Raw genomic sequence first — 24154 nt, forward strand, 5'->3', positions numbered from 1 at the left:
GCCATGACTTACACTGCCCAGGACTGTCACTGTCATGGCTGGCACGGCCCGGGGATGGCATTACCCATGGCTGACATTACCCATGGCTGTCACTGCCCATGCCTGGCACTGCCCGGGGTGTCACTGCCATGGCTGGCATTACCCATGCCTGTCACTGCTTGGGGCTGGCACTGCCCAGGGCTGGCATTACCCATGGCTGTCTCTGCCCATGGTTGTCACTGCTCATGGCTGGCATTATCCATGCCTGGCATTACCCATGGCTGTCACTGCCCAGGGCTGGCATTACCCATTCCTGGCACTGCCCAGGCTCTCCCCGGCAGTCACAAACATCACGCAGCTCCTGGCAGATCCCTCCCGGCGGCTCAGGGCTGTTCCCCCGCAGTCACACGGATCCCATTAGCGCCGAGCTCATCACGAGCCAGCAGCAGCCACAGCCACCAGCGCCGCCCCGGCACAGACAAAACCTGGCATTAAATCAGGCCAGGGCCGTGCCGTGCCAGGCTGTGCCGTGCCAGCCTCCAGGGTTGTGCTGTGCCAACCTGGAAATTTTTTCCTCGGGGAGGAGGAATCCACTCAGTGCAGCTCGCTGGTGCCAAGTAGTTTTTTTTTTTTTTATCTGCCCGGTAATTCCATGGGTTTCACTTTCGGGATGGGAACTCCCTGCGCTCCACACGCGCTGGGGAGGGGAACAAGCACGCTCCATAATCCTTGTTTTATGGATGGAAACCCCCCGAGCTCCATCCTCCCCCTGCCAGCCCCCGGGGGTCCCGGGCGAGCATCACTCTCTGATGGCTTTGCAAACATCCCAGGGCGTTCAAAGAAAGCCACCAAGTGGGATTTTCTCTCCCTCTCCACCCCTCTTTATTCGCTCAAATCCACATGAGCACAAAAGCCTCGGAGCTGCCGTGTCTGGGGCAGGGATTGCGACACCCGGGTGGTTGGGCAAGAGCCCGGCGAGCAGCGACAGGCTCGGGCCACCCTCCCGCGGGGACACCGGGCCGCGGTGACAGCTGTGACACAAGCCACCCTCGGGGGTGGCCCTGGCACCGCCGGCACCGCGCGCTCAGGGTGATTAACTGCGGTGTCAGGCAATTAACTTCTTCACACTCGCAGCCTCTAAAGTCGCCCATAACTCAAGAGGCGACAGAGCCGGTGTTTATTTTCCGCTCCGGGAGGAGCCGGGCGCAGCTTCCCAAGGAAAACAGGCTGGTCCCGGATTTACAGCCGGGGCTGCGGGGCGGGGAGGAGGATGAGGGTTGGCAGGGAGGAGGATGAGGGTTGGCAGGGATGAAGGACAGCTCCTTCAGGCAGAAAGCGGCATTGAGGAAGCGATTCCAGGGCTCGGAGCCGGGCTGGGGATGAGTCACTGTTCCCTGAGTCACTGTCCCCACTGGTGGCACCGATGGGGACGTGACAGGCTCAGGCTGGGTCTGGCCGTGCCCTCCAGCCCCCTGGCGAGGCACAGCTGCTCACCGGGCACGGATTTTTCCTTCTTGAAGCGTTTGGGGGAAGGGATTTGAGCTGGTCCAGCACCCACGCTCGGGGCTTTGGGTTTTGTCGGGGTGGGGATGGGGACCAGGCTGCTCCTTCTGCTCCTTGTGATGATGCACACAGCTCTGCCCGACTCGGGAGAGGATGGATCTGGGCAGGAACATTCCCAGGGGGAGCAGCAGCTCTCCTCCTGCGTGGCTGTGAGCCCTGTGGTGATTCTGGCTGAGGAGGAGGAGGAGGAGGAGGAGGAGGCTGGGGCTGCCTTTGCAGCAGGTGTTGCTCAGCTTTGCCACCCTCTGTTTATTGTTGTTCCGAGCTGGGGATGGTTTGAGTGCTGCAACAGCAGAGAGGTTGCACAAAAGCAGATCTTGGGGACAGCCTGAGGCCAAGGAGGGACAGCAGGGACCACAAATCTGGACCCAAATCTGGGCCTGGCTCGTGAGTGAGGGTCCTGGTGCTGCCAGAAGAGCCAAGGAATTCGCTCACAACATCCATATTTTGGTTGGAAGCAGCAGCACCTTCCCAGCCTCCAGTTGCTACACAGGGATTGTTTTTTATAGCAACATCTCCAAGGCCTCAGCCTCGTTATCCCCATTTTTAGAAATGCAGAAGGAAGCAAAGGGAGGTGCTGCTGCTCCCAGAAGGTCTCCAGAGGGGCCGGCAGCACATCCCAGCTTCCCTGGGAGCCCCAACCCCGAGGCCAGACAGCTCTGGGATCATCCTGGGGGCAGCTCCCAGCTCCCAGAGCCCTTCCCTGCCCCACAGCTGCTGCTCCGGGCTGACAGCAGAGCTCTGAAGGTTAAAAACGCTGCCCGTGGGGAGAGCAAAGTCTGGCAGCGCCTGCAGCAAAGCTTCTCGCCTGCAGTTATTGCCTGGGGATTAGCAAAGGTCAGGGTTTAGCGCTCCAGCCCTTCCCGGTCTCTTCCTTTACTGCAGGTTCGGAGATTTTGTTGATTTAGGCTGATGGTGGAAAAATCCCACCCAGCCTGGGGGAGCAGAATTCCTGCAGCAGATGTCACGGTGCTGGCAGAGGGACAGAGAATATCCCACCCACCCCGGAGCCTGGCTGGGAATCCACAATTCACGGCGTGCTGGGGGGCAAAAAGCTCCTTCCCATCCCATCCTTTCCCTCTGGAATAGCTGGATGCTGCTTCACCCCCTCCTCCTCCTCCTCCTCCTCCTCCTCCTGCCTTTTCAGTCTTTTCATCTCTTTCCTCCCCCCCGCCCATGCTCGCTCTGCCCTGACAACTTTTCCTGCAGCCGTGCAGGATGTGGGAGGGATGAGAGCTGCAGATAATGAACAGCCCCGGCTCTGCCTTCCTGGGAGAGCTCCGAGATTCCTGCAGCCTCCACCTCTGCCTCCCCCTGCCAGCACTCCCAGCCATGTGCTGTCTGTTCCCAGAGCCTGAGAAATCGCAGCTGGCAGCTCCCAAAAACTCCACTTTTATGGCTTTGGATCCGGTTTGAGCTCAGCAGCTTCTCTGGAAAAGGGGTCACTGCAGTTTATCCCCAGGAAACTCGGGTTTGGCAGCAGCAGCTCCTTGCTGTGGGTCTGGGAGGGCTTTGCTGAGGTTTTGGGTGGGAGAGGCTTCCCAGCTCCCCCAGGAGAGGAGGAATTGCTTTTCCTGCCTCTGTGTCCCTCCCAGCGGCTCTGCAGGTGGATCAGGCTCAGGCCAAGCACTCCTGATCTTTCCTTGATCTTTCCTTTCCCCCACTGCTCCCCTGCCCTCGGCTCAGCTGGAAGGAAAAACGATCCAGAAAGGCAAACTGGACAGAGTGGAGGGCTGGAAGAGAAACAAATCAGTGCTGCTGCAGAAATACCTGAGCAAACAGCAGGAAAACACGGGCAGAGGCCAAGGAGGAGCTGCTGATGAACTCTGATCCCTCCCCAGGGCTCTGCCAGGCAGGGCTGAGCTCTGTCTGTCACACAGAGCCCAGGGGACATCCCCTGTGCCATTCCACGCTCTGGATGCCACCAGCAGCTGCAGCTGAGGCCGTGGAGCTCATCCAGCTGTGCAGCTCCTCCAGCTGTGCAGCTCCCCCATCCTTCCCCGGGCTGCTGGCTCCACTGAGCCGTGCTGCAGAGCTCTGGTGCTGTTATCCAGCTGGATGGGTTTATCCAGCTGAGTGTGCCGAGGACAGGAAGGAGCCTCTGGCATCCCTGCAGGGTGGGGGAGGCTGGGGGAGGGCCCCTGTGCTTCAGAAAGCTCCTGGATCCCAAAAACGAGCGTCCCTTCACCCAGGCTGGTCCCTCTGCAGGGGCTGGGGCTGGGGCTGTGTCCTTTGCCTCATCCCCTCTGCCCAGGACACAGCTGAGCCCAGCTGGATTCTCCCAGGACTTTCTTCCTTTCATCCCAGTGTGCCCCTTCCCAGTGTGGACACCTCTCTCAGCTGAATTCCAGATGTTCACACCTCTCTCAACTCCAGATGTTCACTTTGGGTGCTTTCCCAGCTCTCTGTCCCCTTTCCTCTTCCCATTCCAAGAACTGGCACCCTGTGATTTTTTTCCCCATTTGTGTCCTGACTTTACTCCCTGTCCCAGTGTTTTATCCTGCCTGGTGCAGGGATTGAGCACTCCCAACACTTTATTTCCATTTTTCCCCCAGACCAGCACTGACCCCAGGGGGTGAGGGAGGTGGGGACACGGCTGCTCCTCAGAGGGGGCCACCCCAGCGGGATTTTGTGTCCCCAGGGATGCTGAGAGAAGAACCAGTGGTTCTTCTCCCCATCCAGAGCTGCTCCCCCTGCTCTGGGAGCACAAGGAGCTGGATCCTTCCAGAGCAGCAGCAAATTTCCACCTCCCAATTAGCTTTGATTAAGGGGCGGGGTCAGCACCCCACAAAATCCCTTTGACATCACACAAGGGGCAATTCCAGAGGGGAAGGCGCCTTGCCAAGCTGCTCCCTGGCACAAAAACCTCCAGGAGGGCTGTGGCCTCTCCTCCTGCCTCCCCTGGCTCCATTTTCCAGCATCCTTAAGGAGAAGGTGCCGAGGGAAGAGCGGAGATTTCCCCGTGGCGGGGAGGGGGTGCCGGGGTTTGGATAACCTGCCTCATTAGTGGCTGTGTGACATCATTATCTCACATTAGCCACACTCTTCCAGAGGTAATTGGGAAGCCTCTGGAATGGCCCTGTGACCTTTAATTAATGCAGTGGGGCCTTTTCCTTGTGCTGTTCCTCGCTCTGCCTCGAGCAGCTGCTTCTTGTTAAGATGCCAGAGCAGGGGAGCCTTGGTCCCATGCCGGGACTTTCTGAGCCTCTGTGCCCCGGGGGAGGAATAAAAAAGGTGCAGGAACAGCCTCAGCTGCTGCCTGACTCGCTGTTGCTCTTTCTAGCAGCCTGGGCAATTCCCCAGGAGCTGATTAACGCAGCCAGGGCTCCTGCCCTGCCCACGGTGCCAGCAGGAAAAGCGGGGATGTGGAACCAACACAGGGACACAGGGTGTTAGTTTGGAGAAGGAAAAATTTAGGGAGGAGTTTTGGCACAGATCTGCCCCATCCCTGGAAGTGTCCAAGGCCAGGTTGGGGTTTGGACAGTGGAAGGTGTGGCACTGTTTTTTTTTTCCCAGCCCAAACCATTGCAGGATTCTGTGATCTGTCCCAGCTCTGGGTTGTTCCGTTTGCTGCTGTGCTGGGAGCCCCGGAGGCACCGGGATGGAGAACCCAGAGCCATTCCTGTGGCACCAGCCCAAACCCTAATCCTGCCTCAGCAACCTCTGTGAAACCCTCCAGCCTCAGAGGTTTTGTATTCAAAATCGTGGAAACCAATTAAAGGAAGCTCTGTTCAGATCTTTGCACTCCCAGGAGAGCGAGAGCGGCGGATTTTGGGATCAGGGGAGCGATGTCAGCTGGCACAGCCTTGAGCTTTTCTGGCAGTGGCATTTGGGCTCAGCAGGGCCTGGGGCTGAGCCTGATGCTGCTCTTGGCACAGCTCCCTGCTGCACAGCTGGCACGGTGTCACCGTCCCTGGCTGCTGGCACTGTGTCACTGTCCCTGCCTGCTGGCACGGTGTCACCATCCCTGGTTATTGGCACTGTGTCACCATCCCTGGTTATTGGCACTGTGTCACCATCCCTGGCTGCTGGCACGGTGTCACCATCCCTGCCTACTGGCACTGTGTCACTGTCCCTGGTCATGGTGTCACCATCCCTGGCTGCTGGCATGGTGTCACCATCCCTGGCTGCTGGCACGGTGTCACCAACCCTGGTTATTGGCACAGTGTCACCATCCCTGGCTATTGGCACTGTGTCACTGTCCCTGGTCATGGTGTCACCATCCCTGGCTATTGGCACGGTGTCACTGTCCCTGGCTGCTGGCACAGTGTCACTGTCCCTGCCTGCTGGCACGGTGTCACCAACCCTGGCTGCTGGCATGATGTCACTGTCCCTGGTTATTGGCACAGTGTCACCGTCCATGGCTGCTGGCACATCCACAGGGAAACCCTTCCCACGGGCAGAGCAGAATTCCCACTTTGGAGCTTTGGAACTGAGGGTTAATCAATGTGCTGGGCTCGGCTTTAATCCAGGCCAGGACTGGCCCTGGGACAGGGGCAGAGCGAGCGGGGAACAGCAGGGTCTGATGTGGGATCAGGGCTGGGATAGGGCTGGGACCAGAGCAGGGTTAAGGCTGGGATCAGAGCTGGAATTAGGGCAGGGATATTGCTGGGATCAGGGCTGGGACCAGAGCAGGGTTAAGGCTGGGATCAGAGCTGGAATTACGGCAGGGATATTGCTGGGATCAGGGCTGGGATCAGGGCAGGGTTAAGGCTGGGATCAGAGCTGGAATTACGGCAGGGATATTGCTGGGATCAGGGCTGGGATCAAGGCCGGGATCAGGGCTGGGATCAGGACCAGAATTAGGGCCAGAATTAGGGCTGGGATCAGGGCCGGGATCAGCTCAGGGATCAGGACCGTAATTAGGGTTGGGATGAGGGTCAGGATCAGGGCTGGGATCAGGGCCAGGATCAGCTCAGGGATCAGGACCAGAATTAGGGTCAGAATTAGGACTGGGATCAGGACTGGGATCAGGACCGAGATCAGCTCAGGGATCAGGACTAGAATTAGGGTCAGAATTAGGGCTGGGATCAGGGCTGGGTTCAGGGCCGGAATCAGCTCAGGGATCAGAACCGTGTCACCACAGACCATCCCAACCTCCTGGAATTGGGATTTTCCCTCTCCCAGAGCTGGCTGGATGCTCAGGAGATGCTGAAACCCCAGACCCCTCCCTGGCGGTAACTACGGTAATAGCGGTAATTACGGTAATTTTTGGAATTACGGCTAGGTACGGTAATAGCAGTAATGGCGGTGATTTTGGTAATTACGGTAATGCAGGTAATTAAGGTAATTCTGAGAAACACGGTAGTTGCGGCAATACACGGTAAATTGCGGTGGTTGCAGTGATATACGATAAATTACGGCAACTGCGGAAATATACAGTAAATTACGGTAGTTGCGGCAACATACGGTAAATTACGGTAACTGCGCCGCTATACGGCAAAATAACGTACTCGCGGCGATATACGGTACATTACGGTAGTTGCGGCGATTTACGGTAAATTACGGTAGTTGCGGCAATATACGGTAAATTACGGTAACTGCGACGATATACGACAAGTTACCGTAGTTGCAGCGATATACGGTAAATTACGGTAACTGCGACGCTATACGGTAAACTACGGTAACTGCGACGATATACTGTAAATTACGGTAACCGCGACGATATACGGTAAATTACGGTAGTTGCGGCGATATACGGTAAATTACGGTAGCAGTTACCGTAATTTACCGTATATCGCCGCAACTACCGTAATTTACCGTATATCGCCGCAACTACCGTAATACACCGTATATCGCCGCAACTACCGTAATTTAACGTATATCGTCGCGGTTACCGTAATTTACAGTATATCGCCGCAGCTACCGTAATTTGCCGTATATCGTCGCGGTTACCGTAATTTACCGTATATCGCCGCAACTACCGTAATGTACCGTATATCGTCGCGGTTACCGTAATTTACCGTGTACTGCTGCTGTCACCCGAATTACCGTAATTACCCAAATTTCTGCAATTTCCAAAGTTACCGTAATTACAAAAATCGAGTGCCCCCACAACCCCTCCCAGTCCATCCAGTGCCCCCATAACGTTAGCTATGGTAATTACGGTAATTTTTGGAATTAAGGCTAAATACGGTAATAGCAATAATTACGGTGATTTTGGTAATTACGGTAATGCAGGTAATTAAGGTAATTCCGAGAAACATGGTAGTTGGAGCAATACACGGTAAATTACAGTAGTTGCGGTGATATACGATAAATTACGGTAACTGCGGCAATATATAGTAAATTACAGTATTTGCGGTGTTATACGCTAAATTACGGTAACGGCGACGATATACATTAAATTACGGTAGTTGCGGCGCTATGCGGTAAATTACGGTAATTGCGGCGCTATACTGTAAATTACGGTACCAGTTACCGTAATTTACCGTATATCGTCGCAGATACCGTAATTTAGCGTATATCACCGCAAATACCATAATTTACCGTGTACTGCCGCTGTCACCCGAATTACCGTAATTACCCAAATTTCTGCAATTTCCAAAGTTACCGTAATTACAAAAATCGAGTGCCCCCACAACCCCTCCCAGTCCATCCCAGTGCCCCCATAGCGGTAATTATGGTAATTACGGTAATTTTTGGAATTATGGCTAAATATGGTAATAGCAATAATTATGGTGATTTTGGTAATTACGGTAATGCAGGTAATTAAGGTAATTCCGAGAAACATGGTAGTTGGAGCAATACACGGTAAATTACAGTAGTTGCGGTGATACACTGTAAATTATGGTAACTGCGGCAATATATAGTAAATTACGGTAGTTGCGGCGATATACTGTAAATTACGGTAGTTGCGGCGATATACGGTAAATCACGGTAGTTGCGGCGATATACGGTAAATTACGGTAAACGGCTACCGTAATTTACAGTATATCGCCGCAACTACCGTAATTTACCGTATAGCGTCGCAGTTACCGTAATTTATCGTATATCACCGCAAATACCGTAATTTACCGTGTACTGCCGCTGTCACCCGAATTACCGTAATTACCCAAATTTCTGCAATTTCCAACATTACCGTAATTACAAAAATCGAGTGCCCCCACAACCCCTCCCAGTCCATCCCAGTGCCCCCATAGCGGTAACTATGGTAATTACGGTAATTTTTGGAATTACAGCTAAATACGGTAACAGCAATAATTACGGTGATTTTGGTAATTACGGTAATGCAGGTAATTAAGGTAATTCTGAGAAACGCGGTAATTCCAAAAATTACCGTAATTACCTCTTTCCAGGACTTGTAAGAAAAAATAAATTGAATAAATAGAGTAATAATGAAATAATAATATGGATTAATAACGGAGTAATAGCAGAGAATTAAGAGAATAAAGATAATAGAGAATGAAGATAATAAAGAGAATAAGGAAAATAAAGAAAATGGTTTTGTCTGCCTGGGTAGAGATTCTCCTCAGGGGACAGCATGCAAAGGGAGGTGGCTGGGACGTGGCAGAGGCCACCTGGCCCTGCAGCTGCTGTCCCCAAGGCAGGATCCTCACAACCCTGGTGTCCCTGTGCTGCACAGAGTCACGGAATCACGGCCTGGGTTGGGTTGGAAGAACTTCAAAGCTCACCCAGCGGCGCCCATGGCACAGCAGCGACACCTTCCACCCTGCCAGGCTGCTCCCAGCCCTGCCCAGCCCGGATTTGGGCATTGCCAGGGGCAGGCACGGTTCTGTGCCCAAATCCTCCCATCCCTTGTGTCATCCTGCTGGGATCTGTGCCTGGGGACAGCTCGGGGACAGTGACTGTCCCACAGCCCCACACAAAGCTGGGGACACGCAGCTCCTGTCCCCCGGGGCGGTGCCTCCCTGCTCCTGCATCCTGAGCCCTTCCCTGTGCTCTGAGCCCTCCCTGCCCTGCTTGTCCTCTCCTTGGAGGGGGCTGGCACTGCCACCCCGGCACTGGTATTGTCACCCTGGCACTGCCACTGCCACCCTGGCACTGGCACTGGCACCCTGGCACTGGTATTGTCACCCTGGCACTGGCACTGCCACTCTGGCACTGGCACTGCCACCCTGGTACTGGCATTGCCACCCTGGCACTGGCATTGTCACGCTGGCACTGTCACATTGCCCCTGGTATTGTCACCCTGGCACTGGCATCCTTGGCACTGGCATCGTCACCCTGGCACTGACACTGTCACCCTGACATTGTCACCCTGCCCCTGGTATTGTCACCCTGGCACTGGCACTGTCACCCTGCCCCTGGTATTGTCAACTTTCCCCTGGCACTGTCACCCTGCCCCTGGCACTGTCACCCTGCCCCTGGTATTGTCACCCTACCCTTGGTAATGTCACCCTGCCCCTGGCATTGTCACCCTGGTATTGTCACCTTTCCCCTGGCACTGTCACCCTGCCCCTGGCACTGTCACCCTGACATTGTCACCCTGCCCCTGACATTGTCACCCTGCCCTGGCACTGCCACCCTGCCCTGCCCTGCCCGAGGGGTGCCGCGGGCAGCCCGGGGCTGTTCTTGTGAGAGCAGAGCCAAAGCTTGCGCAGAAATCTGAAACCCGGCGAGACTTGGATTAGCAACCCGAAACTGCGGCCAGGAGCCGAGCCTGGGGAAGAGCTTGGCAGAGTTTCAGCCCAGGGCGGGCTGGGTTTCAAGTGAGCCGAGTGTGACCTTTGCATGAGCCCGCTGCTGGCAGCTCGGGGAGCATGGGCTGGAATTTTAACAGAGCCTGGGGAGGGAGTTTCAGGCAAAAAAATTAAAAAAAAAAATAAAAAAAAATGTTAAAGGTTTGGGCAAAACCAAAGCGGAGCTGTCGTGGTTTGGGGGTGATAATTGCTGCTCACCTGCCCCCAAACCAGCAGAACCAGCCCGGTGGTTGCGGCTTCGCTGCTCTCGCAGTTTCAGTGCAGGGTTAACCCTTTCCTCAGCACGGAGCTGCTCCTCCCGGCCTGTCCCTGCGGTGGATCCCGATTCCTGATTCCCCCCCCGTGCCCATCCCAGGTGAGCAGCTCAGCGTTCCCAAATCCCGGCTGGGCTGTCCCTCTGGCAGGCTGTACCTCACGGGGATTCGTGGAAAGGAGGGAATGGATCGGGTCAGGGGCAGATCCTGAGGTGGAAGGGCAGGGAGAGCACAGGAGGAGTGTCCAGGAGCAGCCAGACATGGACACACAAAACACTGCAGTCAGTGCCTGAGGCTGGGGGATCATCCAGTTAAAACTGAGGAAGAATGAAAAAATAATCACAAATAAACCCCTCAGTCCCAGACCAAGCTCGTCTTGCTCCTGAAGCTGAGGACAGATTTCTTTTTCCATTGTGCTTTATTTTATTTTTTTTTTCCTCTTGCTTTTCCTACAATCTCTCCCTTCCTGCCCTGCACAGCATGTGATGGGTGTAGATCAGGGCAGGGAGGATCTCCCTAATCAAATCCACATTTCTCTGCATTGTCTGGGCTGTCTCACAGGGAATTCAGCCAAACCCCCACGCTTGGGGTGTTTGAGAAGCTGCACAAAGGTAGAATTTTCCCAGATGGAGCTGCCTGGGGAGGAAGGGAATTATTCCACATTGCCCTGAGAGCTCCTTTCCCAGAAATCGAGGTTCCTTTACACGGGGAGTGGTGAATGCTGAGCCTGGAGCCCAGGCTCAAGGTTTCATCCAGATCTCTATCCCAAAGGAAGTGCCACTCCCACTTTTCCTGCCTTTTCCATGCCCTTGATCCTGGCTGCTGTGTCCCACCAGGCACGGGGGGCCACGTCTCTGCTTTATTTCGGGCCCTTCTCTCATTACAGCCTGACTTGGGTTATTTATATCCCGTCCTTGATCCCACAGAGTCCATCCTGGAGGTGCTGGGATGGGGCTGCAGCAGCCCTGCAGCCTTGCAGCAGCCTTGCAGCAGCCTTGCAGCAGCCCTGCAGCAGCCCTGCAGCAGCCCTGCAGCATCCCAGCATCTGGCAGCTTGGAGCTGCAGCCAGGAATCCCAGAGAGACACGAGGGAAATGGGGCACGGGCTCTGCACTGCCACTAAATGTCCTCAGCGAGGTGACACCGTGCCCCTGTGCCACCTGGACGTGCCCTTGAGGCCACACTGGGATTTTCTGTCCCCCTAAAAGGGAGGGAAGCGGTGGCTGAGGCATCATTTCCCTATGGATGGGCTTTTCCCTGGGCAGGCAGAGAAATCCTGAGCTGTGTCCTGATCCCAGCTGTGTTTGTCACCCGGGTGGGACGTGTGGCTGCTGTGGCTGGGTGGCTCCGGGGTGACACCGACGCTCCAGGGTGACACCACAGCCACCGCAGCCCCGGCTGTGACCTCTGCCCCTCTGGTGTTCCCTGCTGGCCGAGTTGAAAGGTTTCTGTGGCTCCCAGGGAAGGAAGTCTCCGGCAGCCAAGCGGAGGAAGCCGCTCGGTTTCCCCTCCGCGGTGTCGCCAGATGGGGAAGGCGACAGGGCGGGGAGGCAGCGGCTCTTCCCTTCCAGATGTTCCTGCCGTGGAATTTCCTCCAGCTGCGCCTGGGCTGGGCTGTCCCGGCCCTCTGCAGTGCGGGGGAACAGCCACGACGGGGAGCTTCCATCCCATGGGATGGGGACAGCGGGGCAGGGCAGGGGACTCTGCTGTCCCCTGACCGCGGGGACAGAGCCAGGGGCAGGGCAGGGGGCTCTGCTGGGAATTTGGGAGGGACAGGGGGCACAGAGAGATCTGGGACTGGGAATTTGTGACAGGAGGGCACAGAGAGATCTGGGACTGGGAATTTGGGATGGGGACAGAGCCAGGGGCAGGGCGAAGGGCTCTGCTGGGAATTTGGGACTGACAGAAGGGCACAGAGAGATCTGGGACTGGGAATTTAGGATGGACAGGGAGGCACAGAGAGATCTGGGACTGGGAATGTGGGAGAGGAAGGCACAGTGAGGTCTGGGACTGGGAATTTAGGACAGAAGGGCACAGAGACATCTGGGACTGGGAATTTGGGATGGGGACAGAGCCAGGGGCAGGACAGGGGGCTCTGCTGGGAATTTGGGACTGACAGGCGGGCACACAGGGATCTGGGACTGGGAATTTGGGATGGACAGAGGGGCACAGAGAGATCTGGGACTGGGAATGTGGGACAGGAGGGCACAGAGAGATCTGGGACTGGGAATTTGGGACAGGAGGGTACAGAGGGATCTGGGACTGGGAATTTGAGACTGACAGGGGGGCACAGAGAGATCTGGGACTGGGAATTTGGGACAGGGGGGCACAGAGAGATCTAGGACTGGGAATGTGGGACGGGAGGGCACAGAGGGATCTGGGACTGGGAATTTGGGATGGAGACAGAGCCAGGGACAGGACAAGAGGCTCTGCTGTCCCCTGCCTGTGGGGACAGAGCAGGAGCTGTCCCCAGCTCCCTGGGGTGGGCATGGCCAGCACCTGGTCCTGGGGGGGACCCTGGAGAGCTTGTGGGGGTGCAGAGCCCTCAGCTCCCCCAGTGTCCCCACCCTGGCCACAACCACGCCCAGCTGGTGGCCGAGGGGGTGGCTGGAGCCTCGGGGCAGTGCTGGGGGCCAGCAGGGCCTGGGGCTCACTGCCCAGCCCCTGCTCTGCTCACAGCTCTTCCAGGGCAGCTATTTCTGGCCTTGGGATGAGGAGGAAGGTGGGAGGAAGGCTCCGTGGAGCTGAGGGTTATTTCTGGCTCTGCTTCGTGACCTGCCAAGCCTCCTTTGGCCACTCTGTCACGCCCCCGTGTCAGGCTGTCCCTGAGCCGCAGCCCGAGGCTCCCCACACGTGGCCCAGGTGGCCCTGGTGGCGTGGGACAGCTGCCACCCGCCCTGCCAGGCAGGATTGTCACAAGACCTGCCATCTCCTGATGTCACCCGGCAGCAATAAACGGCCTGGGAGTGCCCTAAATAGGTGAACCCTGCCCCCGAGGTGGCTTCGTGTCACCCTGCAGAGGGTGACTAAGGTGAAAAGTGGCTCAGTGGGAAAAGGGACGGGCACTGCCAGCCAGGTGTGCCAAAGGCCACCAGCTCCATGGCCTGGCCACCCCACGGAGTGTCCCCAGAAGGGAGCAGGGCCACCAGGAGCGGTCCCGGTGTCCCCAGCCGTGTCCGTGGCACAGTCACACATTGGCATGTCCCCCACCAGTTCTATATATGGCCCTGCCCTCTGCGGGCCGGTGGCATTGTGACAGCTCAAGTGACACCGGGGAGGGAGGGGGGTTTTATTTTTAGTCCCTGAATGGATCGGAGCCGGAGCCGGGCTCTGCCCCCGTGGCATCATGTTGTGCTGGGAGGGCTCTGCGTGGCTGCTCGAATGGCTCCGTCCCCGCCTGGGGCTGGGGGACAGGTAGGATGGCCTTTGTCACCTCCCCGCTTGTCCCCTGCGGGATCCCCCCGGGCTGGGCTGTGCCTCCCTCCCCGGGGCCGCTTCCACGGCTCGGCTGGGATGTCCCGATCGCGCTGGGCCCCGGGAATGCTCGGGAGTGCTCGGGAATGCCCGTCCCGCATTTTGGGGTGGATTGCGAGGCAGAAGGAGAAGGGGAGGGGAGGGGTGAGGTGAGATGCTGTGGAAAAAATCCCAAACCTTCCTTGCAGCTCTGGGGAGCATCCCAAGCTCTGGGGAGCATCCCAAAGCTCCTGTGCAGCTCTGGGGAGCATCCCAAAGCTCTGGGGAGCATCCCAAACCTTCTTTGCAGCTCTGGGGAGAATCCCAAAGCTCTGGGGAGCATCCCAAAACCCCGGTGCAGCTCTGGGGAGCATCCCAAAGGTCTGGGGAGCATCCCAAACCTTCTTTGCAGCTCTGGGGAGAATCCCAAAGCTCTGGGGAGCATCCCAAAGCACTGGGGATCATCCCAAAACTCTGGGGATCATCCCAAAGCCCTTGTGCAGCTCTGGGGAGAATCCCAAAGGTCTGGGGATCGTTCCAAAGCCCCTCTGAAGCTGTGGGAAGAATCCCAAAGCTCTGGGATCATCCCAAAGCTCCTGTGCAGCTCTGGGGAGCATCCCAAATCTCTGGGGAGAATTCCAAAGTTCTGGGGAGCATCCCAAAGCTCTGGGGATCATCCCAAAGCTCTGGGGAGCATCCCAAGCTCTGGGGATCATCCCAAAGCCCTTGTGCAGCTCTGGGGAGAATTCCAAAGGTCTGGGGATCATCCCAAAGCTCCTGTGCAGCTCTGGGGAGCATCCCAAAGCTCTGGGATAATTCCAAAGCTCTGGGGATCATCCCAAAGCTCTGGGGAGCATCCCAAGCTCTGGGGATCATCCCAAAGCCCTTGTGCAGGTCTGGGGAGCATCCCAAAGCTCTGGGATCATTCCAAAGCTCTGGGGAGCATCCCAAAGCTCTGGGGGAAATCCCAAAGCCTTCTGTGGGGCAGAGGGGGTCTGTCACTTGTGGGTTGTGGTCCCCATCCTGCTGAGGTTCCAAGGGCTGGAATTTCCAGCTGGGAACGGGTGAGGAGGAGCAGCTGGAAGGGAGGAGCTGGCACAGAGGGCTGGGGGCTCCCACCCATGGGCTCCGTGTGCCCGCAGCGGTGCCACCCGCTGCTCCCTGACCTGTCCCCGCTCCCCCCGCCGCAGGAATGGATAACTTCGAGTACAGCATCCAGCTGAACGACCGCGAATGGGCCGAGTTCCTGCGCGCCGCCGAGGAGTGCAGCCTGGCGCCGGCCTCGCTGGCCACGGCCGAGGAGCAGTGCCTCAGTGACATTGAGCAAGGGGACACCTCGGGACGGGACTGTCCCCGCAGCAGCGAGCCGGGGATCGCGGCCAGCCCGGGCACGGAGCCAGAGGTTGGCACGGGCAGCTCTGCCCCACGTGGGGCGGTCACTGTCACCTCCCCGCGCTGTCCCCAGCGTGGGCACCTCTCGGGCAGCGCGGACGAAGCGGAGCCGGGCTCTGCGGGTGAGTTCGTGTGTGACAGCGACCAGCCCAGCCTGGCAGCCGCTGCCATGCCCAGCGCGCAGAGGAGGCAGCCACCGAGGCCACCCGCGGCCACCACGGCTGGTGGCACCGCCCAGGGCAGCGCCGGGCAGGACGCGGCGGAGAAAGGAGCGGCCACGGAGCCCCCCGAGCGGGGCGGGCACGCAGGAGGGGGACAAACCCCGGTGGCAGAGGTGGCACAGACAGCGGTGACACATCCAGGGGCTCCAGCAGCCCCCGGCCCCGCGGAGGGACAGCCCGAGAGAAGCGCTGACTCAGCACCGCGGGGACCCCCGGGGGACCCCCCGAGCCCGGCGCTGGGGTCGCTGCCCGGGGTGGCACCGGAGGAGGAGAAGGCGGGCACGGAGCCGAGCTCACCGGGCGGATCCCCCAGCGTGGTGAGGCCCAAGGTGCCGGCACAGCCCAGGAAGAGCCGCAGGCAGCGCGGAGCCACCGAGGGGGACCGGGAACCGGCGGGGGCTGCGGCACCGGGAGCGGCCGGAGCGGGGAAGGCTCCCCCGGGCTCCCCGATGTCCCCGAGGAAGGGTAGAGGGAAGGACAAGGCCAAGGGAGCGCTGGTCAGGCTGGGCAGCGAGGAGGCTGCGGAGAACAAGCGCTCGGTGCCCGGGGACGGCGGCGATGCCGGGACTGCTCCCCCCAAGAAGGGGAAGGAGCCGGGGGCGCAGTCCCCAGGGAAGGCAAAGGCCACCAAGCAGCCAAAGGCAGCGCAGGCCGGCGGCTTGGGCGGACGTGACAGTGTCCCTGTGGTCCCTGGCGACGCAGAGGTGTGCCAGGAGATGCCAGGGAAGCCTCTGCAGCCCGGGAGAGCAGCAGCGTTGGGAGGGAACGCTGCTGGGACAGAGGGGGCTGGGGGACAGCCTGCAGCTGAGATCCCTGGAATTCCATCAGCTGAGATCCCTGGAATTGCTGCTAAGGAGATCCCTGGAATTCCATCAGCTGAGATCACTGGAATTGCTGCTAAGGAGATCCCTGGAATTCCATCACCTGAGATCCCTGGAATCCCGTCAGCTGAGATCACTGGAATTGCTGCTAAGGAGATCCCTGGAATCCCACCAGTTGAGATCCCTGGTATTCTTGCTGCTGAGATCCCTAGAATTCCCGATGCTGAGATTCCCAGGAAACCCCCAGAGATCCCTGCAGTTCCTGCAGCTGAGATTCCCAGGAAACCCCCAGAGATCCCTGTAATTCCTGCAGCTGAGATTCCCGGGAAACCCCCAGAGATCCCTGCAGTTCCTGCAGCTGGGATCCCTTGGGAGCCTGCAGCTGTCATTCCCAGGAAACCTGTGGCTGAAATCCCTTGGGAGCCAGCAGCTGGGATCCCCAGGATTCCTGCAGTGGGGATCCCTTGGGAGCCTGCAGTGGAGATCCCCAGGAGTCCTGCAATTGAGATTCCCAGGATCCCTGCAATGGAGATTCCCAGGATCCCTGCAGCCGAAATCCCCAGGATCCCTGCGATTGAGATCCCGTGTGAACCTGCAGCTGAGACCCCCACGATTCCTGGAGCTGGGATCCCTTGGGAAGCTGCAGCTGAGCTGCCCAGGGCCAGGAGCCCCCTGTGCTTCGCTGGTGGAGCCTCTCCCAAGTCCAACTCCCTGGATGTGACGTGGCCCGAGATGTACGAGTACCTGTTCTGTGATTCCCAGGAGGAGGAGGAGCTGGGCAGCTCCCTGGAGGGGAGGAAATCCCCCTTGTCCAGGGAAATCTCCTGGCCTGAACTCTACGAGTATTTGTTCAACGAGCCAGAAGGAAGCAGGAAAAAAGGCAAAGCTAAAGACAGGAAAAGAAAGAAGTTCAGCAGCTTGGAGCGCTCTGGGATGCAGAAGGAGGCTCCCAGCTCGGCCCCAGGCGAGGACACCGTGGTTATCCCTGTCCCTGATGTCTATGGACACTTCCTCCCAGAGAGAGCCCCGAACAGGACGGGCTGGAGGGGGATTTTCTCCATGGCCCCAGCCTCCGAGGTGAAGAAAGCCGTGGGGGCTCTGAGGTCCCTGCTGCAGAGGCAGATGCAGCTCGGGGGAGGCCGAGCCTCGAGCTCGCAGGCGCTGGTGCCCCGGAGAGGCGGGGAGGAGCTGGCCCTGGTCCCGCTGGGAGGAGCCGGGCTGTGGCCGGAGGATGGAGACACGGCCCTGGCACTGAGAGGTAAAGGCTGGAACCGCTGCGGGGACATGGCCCGGGCGGTGTCACCCTGGGGGCGCTACCTGTGTCACACTGGGGATGCTCCCTGTGTCAGCCTTGGGATGCTCCCTGTGTCACCCTTGGGATGCTCCCTGTGTCACCCTGGGGATGCTCCCTGTGTCACCCTGGTGTCCCTTAGGGCACTCCCTGTGTCACCCTGGGGATACTCCCTGTGTTACCCTTGGGATGCTCCCTGTGTCACCCTGGGGATGCTCCCTGTGTCACCCTTGGGACACTCTCTGTGTCACCCTTGGGGTGCTCCCTGTGTCACCCTGGTGTCCCTTGGAACACTCCTGGTGTCACCCTGGTGTCCCTTGGGATGCTCCCGGTGTCACCCTCGGGATGCTCCCTGTGTCACCCTAGTGTCCTTTGGGACTCTCCTGGTGTCACCCTGGTGTCCCTTGGGATGCTCCTTGTGTCATCCTGGAGTCCCTTGGGACACTCTCTGTGTCATCCTTGGGATGCTCCCTGTGTCACCCTTGAGACAGTCCCTGTATCACCCTTGGGGCTCTCCTGGTGTCACCCTGGTGTCCCTTGGGATGCTTCGGGTGTCACCCTTGGGACAGTCCTTGTGTCACCCTTGGGATCTCCCTGTGTCACCCTCGGGATGGTCCCTGTGTCACCCTGGTGTCCTTTGGGATGGTCCCTGTGTCACCCTTGGGACGCTCCCGGTGTCACCCTGCTGTCCCTTGGGACACTCTCTGTGTCACCCTTGGGACGCTCCCTGTGTCACCCTGCTGTCCCTTGGGACACTCCTGGTGTCACCCTGGTGTCCCTTGGGATCCTCCCTCCCTCAGTCCCCGTGCCAGGCAGCACGGACAGGGAATGTGGGGCTGTGAAACCCTCTCTGATCCCAAAACCACCCTCTGGACACCCCCGGGGTCACCTGAACGTTGTTCCTGGAGGCAGCTGAGGGAGATGGGAATTAAGGAGAAGCTCCCACGGGCACAGGCAGGGGATTTCTCTTTGGGCTTCAATGATGCTCAGAGCCTCAGAGTTTAATGTTAAACCCCAGCAATGAGGGATCCACCCCAAAGGGAGCCTCAAAATCCAACTTCCAGTCTGTTTGTATGGAGAAAAACTCCTCTGAGGTGGTCACAGCTAATTAATAAGCCAGTTTTAATTAAAAGCCTGATCAAAAAAATAGGAGCAAAAAATAACCCGATCTTGAGATACGGCTGGAACTGCAGCAGTGCAGGGAATGCAGCAGTGCAGGGAATGCAGCGGTGCAGTGAATGCGGCGGTGCAGGGAATGCAGCAGTTCATGGTATGACGTGCAGGGAATGCAGCGGTGCAGGGAATGCAGCGGTGCATGGAATGCAGTGTAGGGAATGCAGTAGTGCAGGGAATGCAGTGCAGGGAATGCGACAGTGCAGGGAATGCAGTGCAGGGAATGCAGTAGTGCAGGGAACGCAGCAGTGCCGGGAATGCAGCAGTGCAGGGAATGCAGTCCAGGGAATGCAGCAGGGCAGGGAATGCAGCAGGGCAGGGAATGCTGCGGTGCAGGGAATGCAGTGCAGGGAATGCAGTGCAGGGAATGCGGCAGTGCGGGGAATGCAGTGCAGGGAATGCAGCAGTGCAGGGAATGCAGGGCACTCAGGGATGTTTCAGCCCTGTAACAGGCAGGGCTGGGGTGGGGTGGCCAGAGGGATGCTGAGCACTCTCAGGTTTGTCCTGCGGGTGCCTGGGGACACTGGTGACAGGGAGGGGACCTCGCCTGTGTCCCCAGGATTGCTCTGTCCTAAATCTGCTCCTCCCCAGAGCCAAACCCAGCACCACAGGGAGCAGGGGGTGCTGAGGCAGCCTGGGGTGCCTCTAACAAACCCCCCTCGGGCTTTCCAGCCGAGTGTGCCACTCAGAGCGGTGACAAAAGTGCCACCACCCTTTGGGAACCTGCCCAAACCCCTGTGAACCAAAACCACCCTCGGGGCTGAATGGCCGGGATTTGGGGTCCCGGAGGGAGGGGAGGGCTGGCACAGGAGGTGGCACAGAGCCCCCAGAGCTGGTGCTGCTGTCGTGGCAGGAGCAGAGGAGGAGCCGCGGGTGCTGAGCCACAAGGACATGTGCCTCGTCTTCTGTGCCTTCGCCTCCTGGGCTGTGAAGACATCCGACCTGCAGGCTCCGGATGCCTGGAAAACCAGTACGTACAGTGCCCGCCTGCACGGGGCTGGGGAGGGCTCTGGGGGCGGAAAAAATCGGGATATTTATACCTGCACCTGCCTGTGGGGAGGTGCAGCCTTTTCCTGGTTTTCCAAAGTCGTTCCCGTGCTGATTCCTGCTCATTTTTTTGGTGCTTTCCTTGCAAAGTGGCTGGAGCTGAGCTGGACCCTGCTCCGTGCAGCCTCTGACAGGGATCAGTTTTGGGATCAGTTTTGGGATCAGTTTTGGGATCAATTTTGGGTTCAGTTTTGGGATCAGTTTTGGGGTCAGTTTAAGGATCAGTTTTGGGATGAATTTTGGGATCAGCATTTTCTCAGGAGTGAGCAGGTTTCGATTCCCCCATCCCGGCTGCAGCGAAATTCCCGAGTTTTTCCGAAATGCTCAGGTTTAATCTCGTCCCCAGACACAACCCAGCTGAGGCACCACCCTCCTGTGCTGAGTCCTGCAATTCCCTGGGGATCTGTGGGATCCTCTCCTCTCCAACCCCAGCATTGGGAGCTGCTGGGGAGGAGATGGGAAACTGAGGAAATGCAAATTCACGGAATCCCAGAGGAGAGGGGATGGATGGATGAGCAGGGAATGGCTCTGGGAGAGCAGCATTCCCAATTCCGTCCCTGGATTCCCAATTCCTGCCCAGATTCCCAATTCCTACCCTGGATGGAGCACGTTCAACCCTGGAGAGCCCTTCCAGAGCAGCAGTCCATATTCCTGCCCTGGAAAACCCTTCCAGAGCAGCGTTTCCTGCTCTGGATTCCCAATTCCAGCTCTGAATTCCCAATTCCTGCCCTGGATAGAGCAGGTTCAGCCCTGGAGAGCCCTTCCAGACCAACATTCCCAATCCCTGCCCTGGATTCCCAATTCCAGCCCTGAATTTGCAATTCTTGCCCTGGATGGAGCAGGTTCAGCCCTGGAGAGCCCTTCCAGACCAACATTCCCAATTCCAGCCCTGGATTCCCAATTTTTGCCCTGGATTCCCAATTCCAGCCCTGAATTCCCAATTCCTGCCCTGGATGGAGCAGGTTCAGCCCTGGAGAGCCCTTCCAGGGCAGCATTCCCAATTCCAGCCATGGATTTCCAATTCCAGCCCTGAATTCCCAGTTCCTGCCCTGGATTCCCAACTTTTGCCCTGGATGGAGAAGCTCCAACCCTGGAGAGCCCTTCCAGACCAACATTCCCAATTCCAGCCCTGAATTCCCAATCCCTGCCCTGGATGGAGCAGTTTCAGCCCTGGAGAACCCTTCCAGACCAGAATTCCCAGTTCCACCCCTGAATTCCCAATCCCAGCCCCGGAGAGCCCCTTCCCTGGGATGAAATGCCGGCCTCGAGGCTTCCTGCTGCTTTTCCAGGCGAGGAATGTTCCGTGCTAAGGTCACCAGGAAGGCGACACCGGGGCTGGGAATAGCTCCCGAGCCGAGCTGCTCCATGCCACCGTCACAAGCAGCTCTTGGCCCCTTCCCCGCTGCCCCGCTGGGTTTTTGGGATGCAGGACGTGGCCCTGGGAAGGTGTGGAAAGAGGGAGGCGCTCCTCGTGCCCCGGGGTGGAATAACCGGGAGAGGAGGGAGGCAGGAGCGGTCCCACAGCCCCGAGCTGCCCTTCCCTCTGGGCATTCGGGCTCCTTTGAGCTGAATTTATCTTCCTCCAACTCCTAAATGTAAATACAATCTGAATTTGTATTCCTCTAACAGCTAAATCTAAATCCAGTCTGAATTTATCTTCCTCTAAGACCTAAATCCAAATCCAATCTGAATTTTTATTCCTCTAAGACCTAAATCCAAATCCAATCTGAATTTTTATTCCTCTAAAATCTAAATCCAAATCCAATCTGAATTTATCTTTCCCTAAGACCTAAATCTCAATCCAGGCTGAATTTATCTTCCTCTAAGACCTAAACCCAAATCAAATCTGAATTTTTATTCCTCTAAAATCTAAATCCAAATCCAATCTGAATTTCTTTTCCTCCAACACCTAAATCCAAATCCAATCTGAATTTATCTTCCTCTAACATCTAAACCCAAACCCAGTCTGAATTTATCTTCCTCCAATACCTAAATCCAAATCCAATCTGAATTTTTATTCCTCTAACATCTAAACCCAAATCCAATCTGAATTTACATTCCTCTAACATCTAAACCCAAACCCAGTCTGAATTTGAAGCGTGGAGTCCAAAAACCCAGCTTGGATTTCCCGTTTTCCTTGAGAATCAAGGGAATTTGATGTCTCTTATAAACCAAATCAAAAATGTTGGGTGCAAGCACGGAGCAGAGCTTGGTTTGTGTTTCATCCCCATTTGTTGTTTCTTTGACATTTTTTAATTCGGGGTTTTGGATATTTTCTGCTTTTGGCTGGGATCAGAAAATCCCCAGAAAAATCCCCAAAATTGGCTTTTTTTGGCGTCCTCCTGGTCCAAACAGAAGCAGGAAGTGCAGGTGCTGTCCTGAAGGCCTGCTGGGATTTTTTCCAGTGTGTCTTTGTCATCCAAAATCAAATTTCCACCTGAACCTGTGACTCCAACCAACCAACCCACAAAATCCCCATGTGGATGTGTGCATCCATTGAATCTCCCTCTACATCTCTGCATCCAACCACTGCACATCACCTATTGGCATTTCCCTTAAGAAAAAAACCAATTTTTATGGAATGGTGATGTCTCCATGCACCCAAACTCTGGGATTGGATGTGGCCACTCAGGTTGGGAATAAATTCTGTGTGGGAATGTTTGGAAAGGCAGGAGGGGGCTGGGGAAGGAGGGGAGCGACCCCCGCGTATCCCATGGACAAATTTGGGACCCCATTGTTGGGAAAAGCTCCTGGGAATCACTGTGGGAATGTGCTGGGCATGAAATCCATGAAATCCCCACATGGATCTGGGCATCCATTAAATATTCTTCTGCACCTCTGCATCCAACCACTGCACATCACCTATGGGAATTTCCCTTTAAAAACCACCAATTTTTATGGGATGGTGATGTCTCCATGCATCCAAACTCTGGGATTGGATGTGGCCACTCAATTTGGGAACTCGAGGAAAGGCAGGAGGGGACAGGGAAGGGAGGGGAGCGACCCACGTGTGTCCCACGGATTAATTTAGGACCCCATGGGCAGGAAAAGCTCCTGGGAATCAGTGTGGGAATGTGCTGGGCATGAAATCCATGAAATCCCCACGTGGATCTGGGCATCCATTAAATATTCTTCTGCATGTTGGCATCCAGCCACTGCACATCACCTATGGGAATTTCCCTTTAAAAACCACCAATTTTTATGGGATGGTGATGTCTCCATGCATCCAAACTCCAGGATTGGATGTGGCCACTCAATTTGGGAACTCGAGGAAAGGCAGGAGGGGACAGGGGAAGGAAGGGAGCGACCCCCGCGTGTCCCATGGACAAATTTGTGACCCCATTGTTGGGAAAAGCTCCTGGGGATCACTGTGGGAATGTGCTGGGCATGAAATCCATGAAATCCATGAAATCCCCACGTGGATCTGGGAATCCATTAAATATTCTTCTGCATCTCGGCATCCAACCACTGCACATCACCTATGGGAATTTCCCTTAAAAAAACCAATTTTTATGGAATGGTGATGTCTCCATGCACCCGAACTCTGGGATTGGATGTGGCCACTCAGGTTGGAAATAAATTATGTGTGGGAATGTTTGGAAAGGCAGGAGGGGGCTGGGGAAGGAGGGGAGCGACCCCCGCGTGTCCCATGGACGAATTTGGGACCCCATTGTTGGGAAAAGCTCCTGGGAATCACCGTGGGAATGTGCCGGCTCTTTTCCAGTGTTCCTGGCAAGCTTTGGCACCCTCTCGGCCATCCGCTACTTCCGACGGCAGGTCAGGGAAGGGCACCCCCGGACTTAACCCCTGCCTGGCCGGAGCCGCTGCCCGAGGCCGGGACTTTGCTCTGGACAGTGCGGGAAGCTCGGACCGGCCCCGAGGATTCCTCCGGCCCCATCCGGACTGGCCAGGATGGCCCAGGGAGCGTCCCGGTGGGACAGGACAGACAGACAGACAGACGGACAGGACAGGGTGGCTCTGCCCTGCCCGGTGGCACCGCTGCTCCCTCCTCCCAGCCGGGCTCACGGAGGGGATGAATCGCGACAGAAGAGCCGGGATCAGCTGTGGAGGAGGACGGGGGAGCTTTGGGATGAGCTGGGCTGGGGGGGATGGAGGAGCCGCTCCCGTGACTCCGGCACGGCTCAAAAATGCGCTCGGGTTTCGCTCCGGGAATCGCAGCTCGGCTCGGGGATAAAGTTTCAGCCGGGTCTGGAGCTGGGGACACGTCCCCATCCCGAGGGAGGGGACGGGCAGGGGTCACACCGGGGAAGGGAGGGTCCTGCGGGACGGAGGGGAAG

At 57.2% G+C, this 24154-nt stretch overlaps 1 protein-coding gene across 1 annotated transcript; it reads left to right on the plus strand.

Annotated features, from left to right (window-relative positions):
- The first annotated feature begins 15103 nt into the window (after positions 1–15103).
- Positions 15104–24122, plus strand: PERM1 (PPARGC1 and ESRR induced regulator, muscle 1). The gene is made up of 3 exons (XM_033079908.1): positions 15104–17603; positions 19663–19779; positions 23581–24122. The coding sequence occupies exons 1-3, from the start codon at positions 15104–15106 to the stop codon at positions 23658–23660; spliced, it is 2697 nt and encodes an 898-aa protein (XP_032935799.1). The 3' UTR covers positions 23661–24122.
- Positions 24123–24154: the final 32 nt, after the last annotated feature.

This window comes from Catharus ustulatus, chromosome 24 (genome assembly GCF_009819885.2).
Source record: "Catharus ustulatus isolate bCatUst1 chromosome 24, bCatUst1.pri.v2, whole genome shotgun sequence".
NCBI classification, from domain to species: Eukaryota; Metazoa; Chordata; class Aves; order Passeriformes; family Turdidae; genus Catharus; species Catharus ustulatus.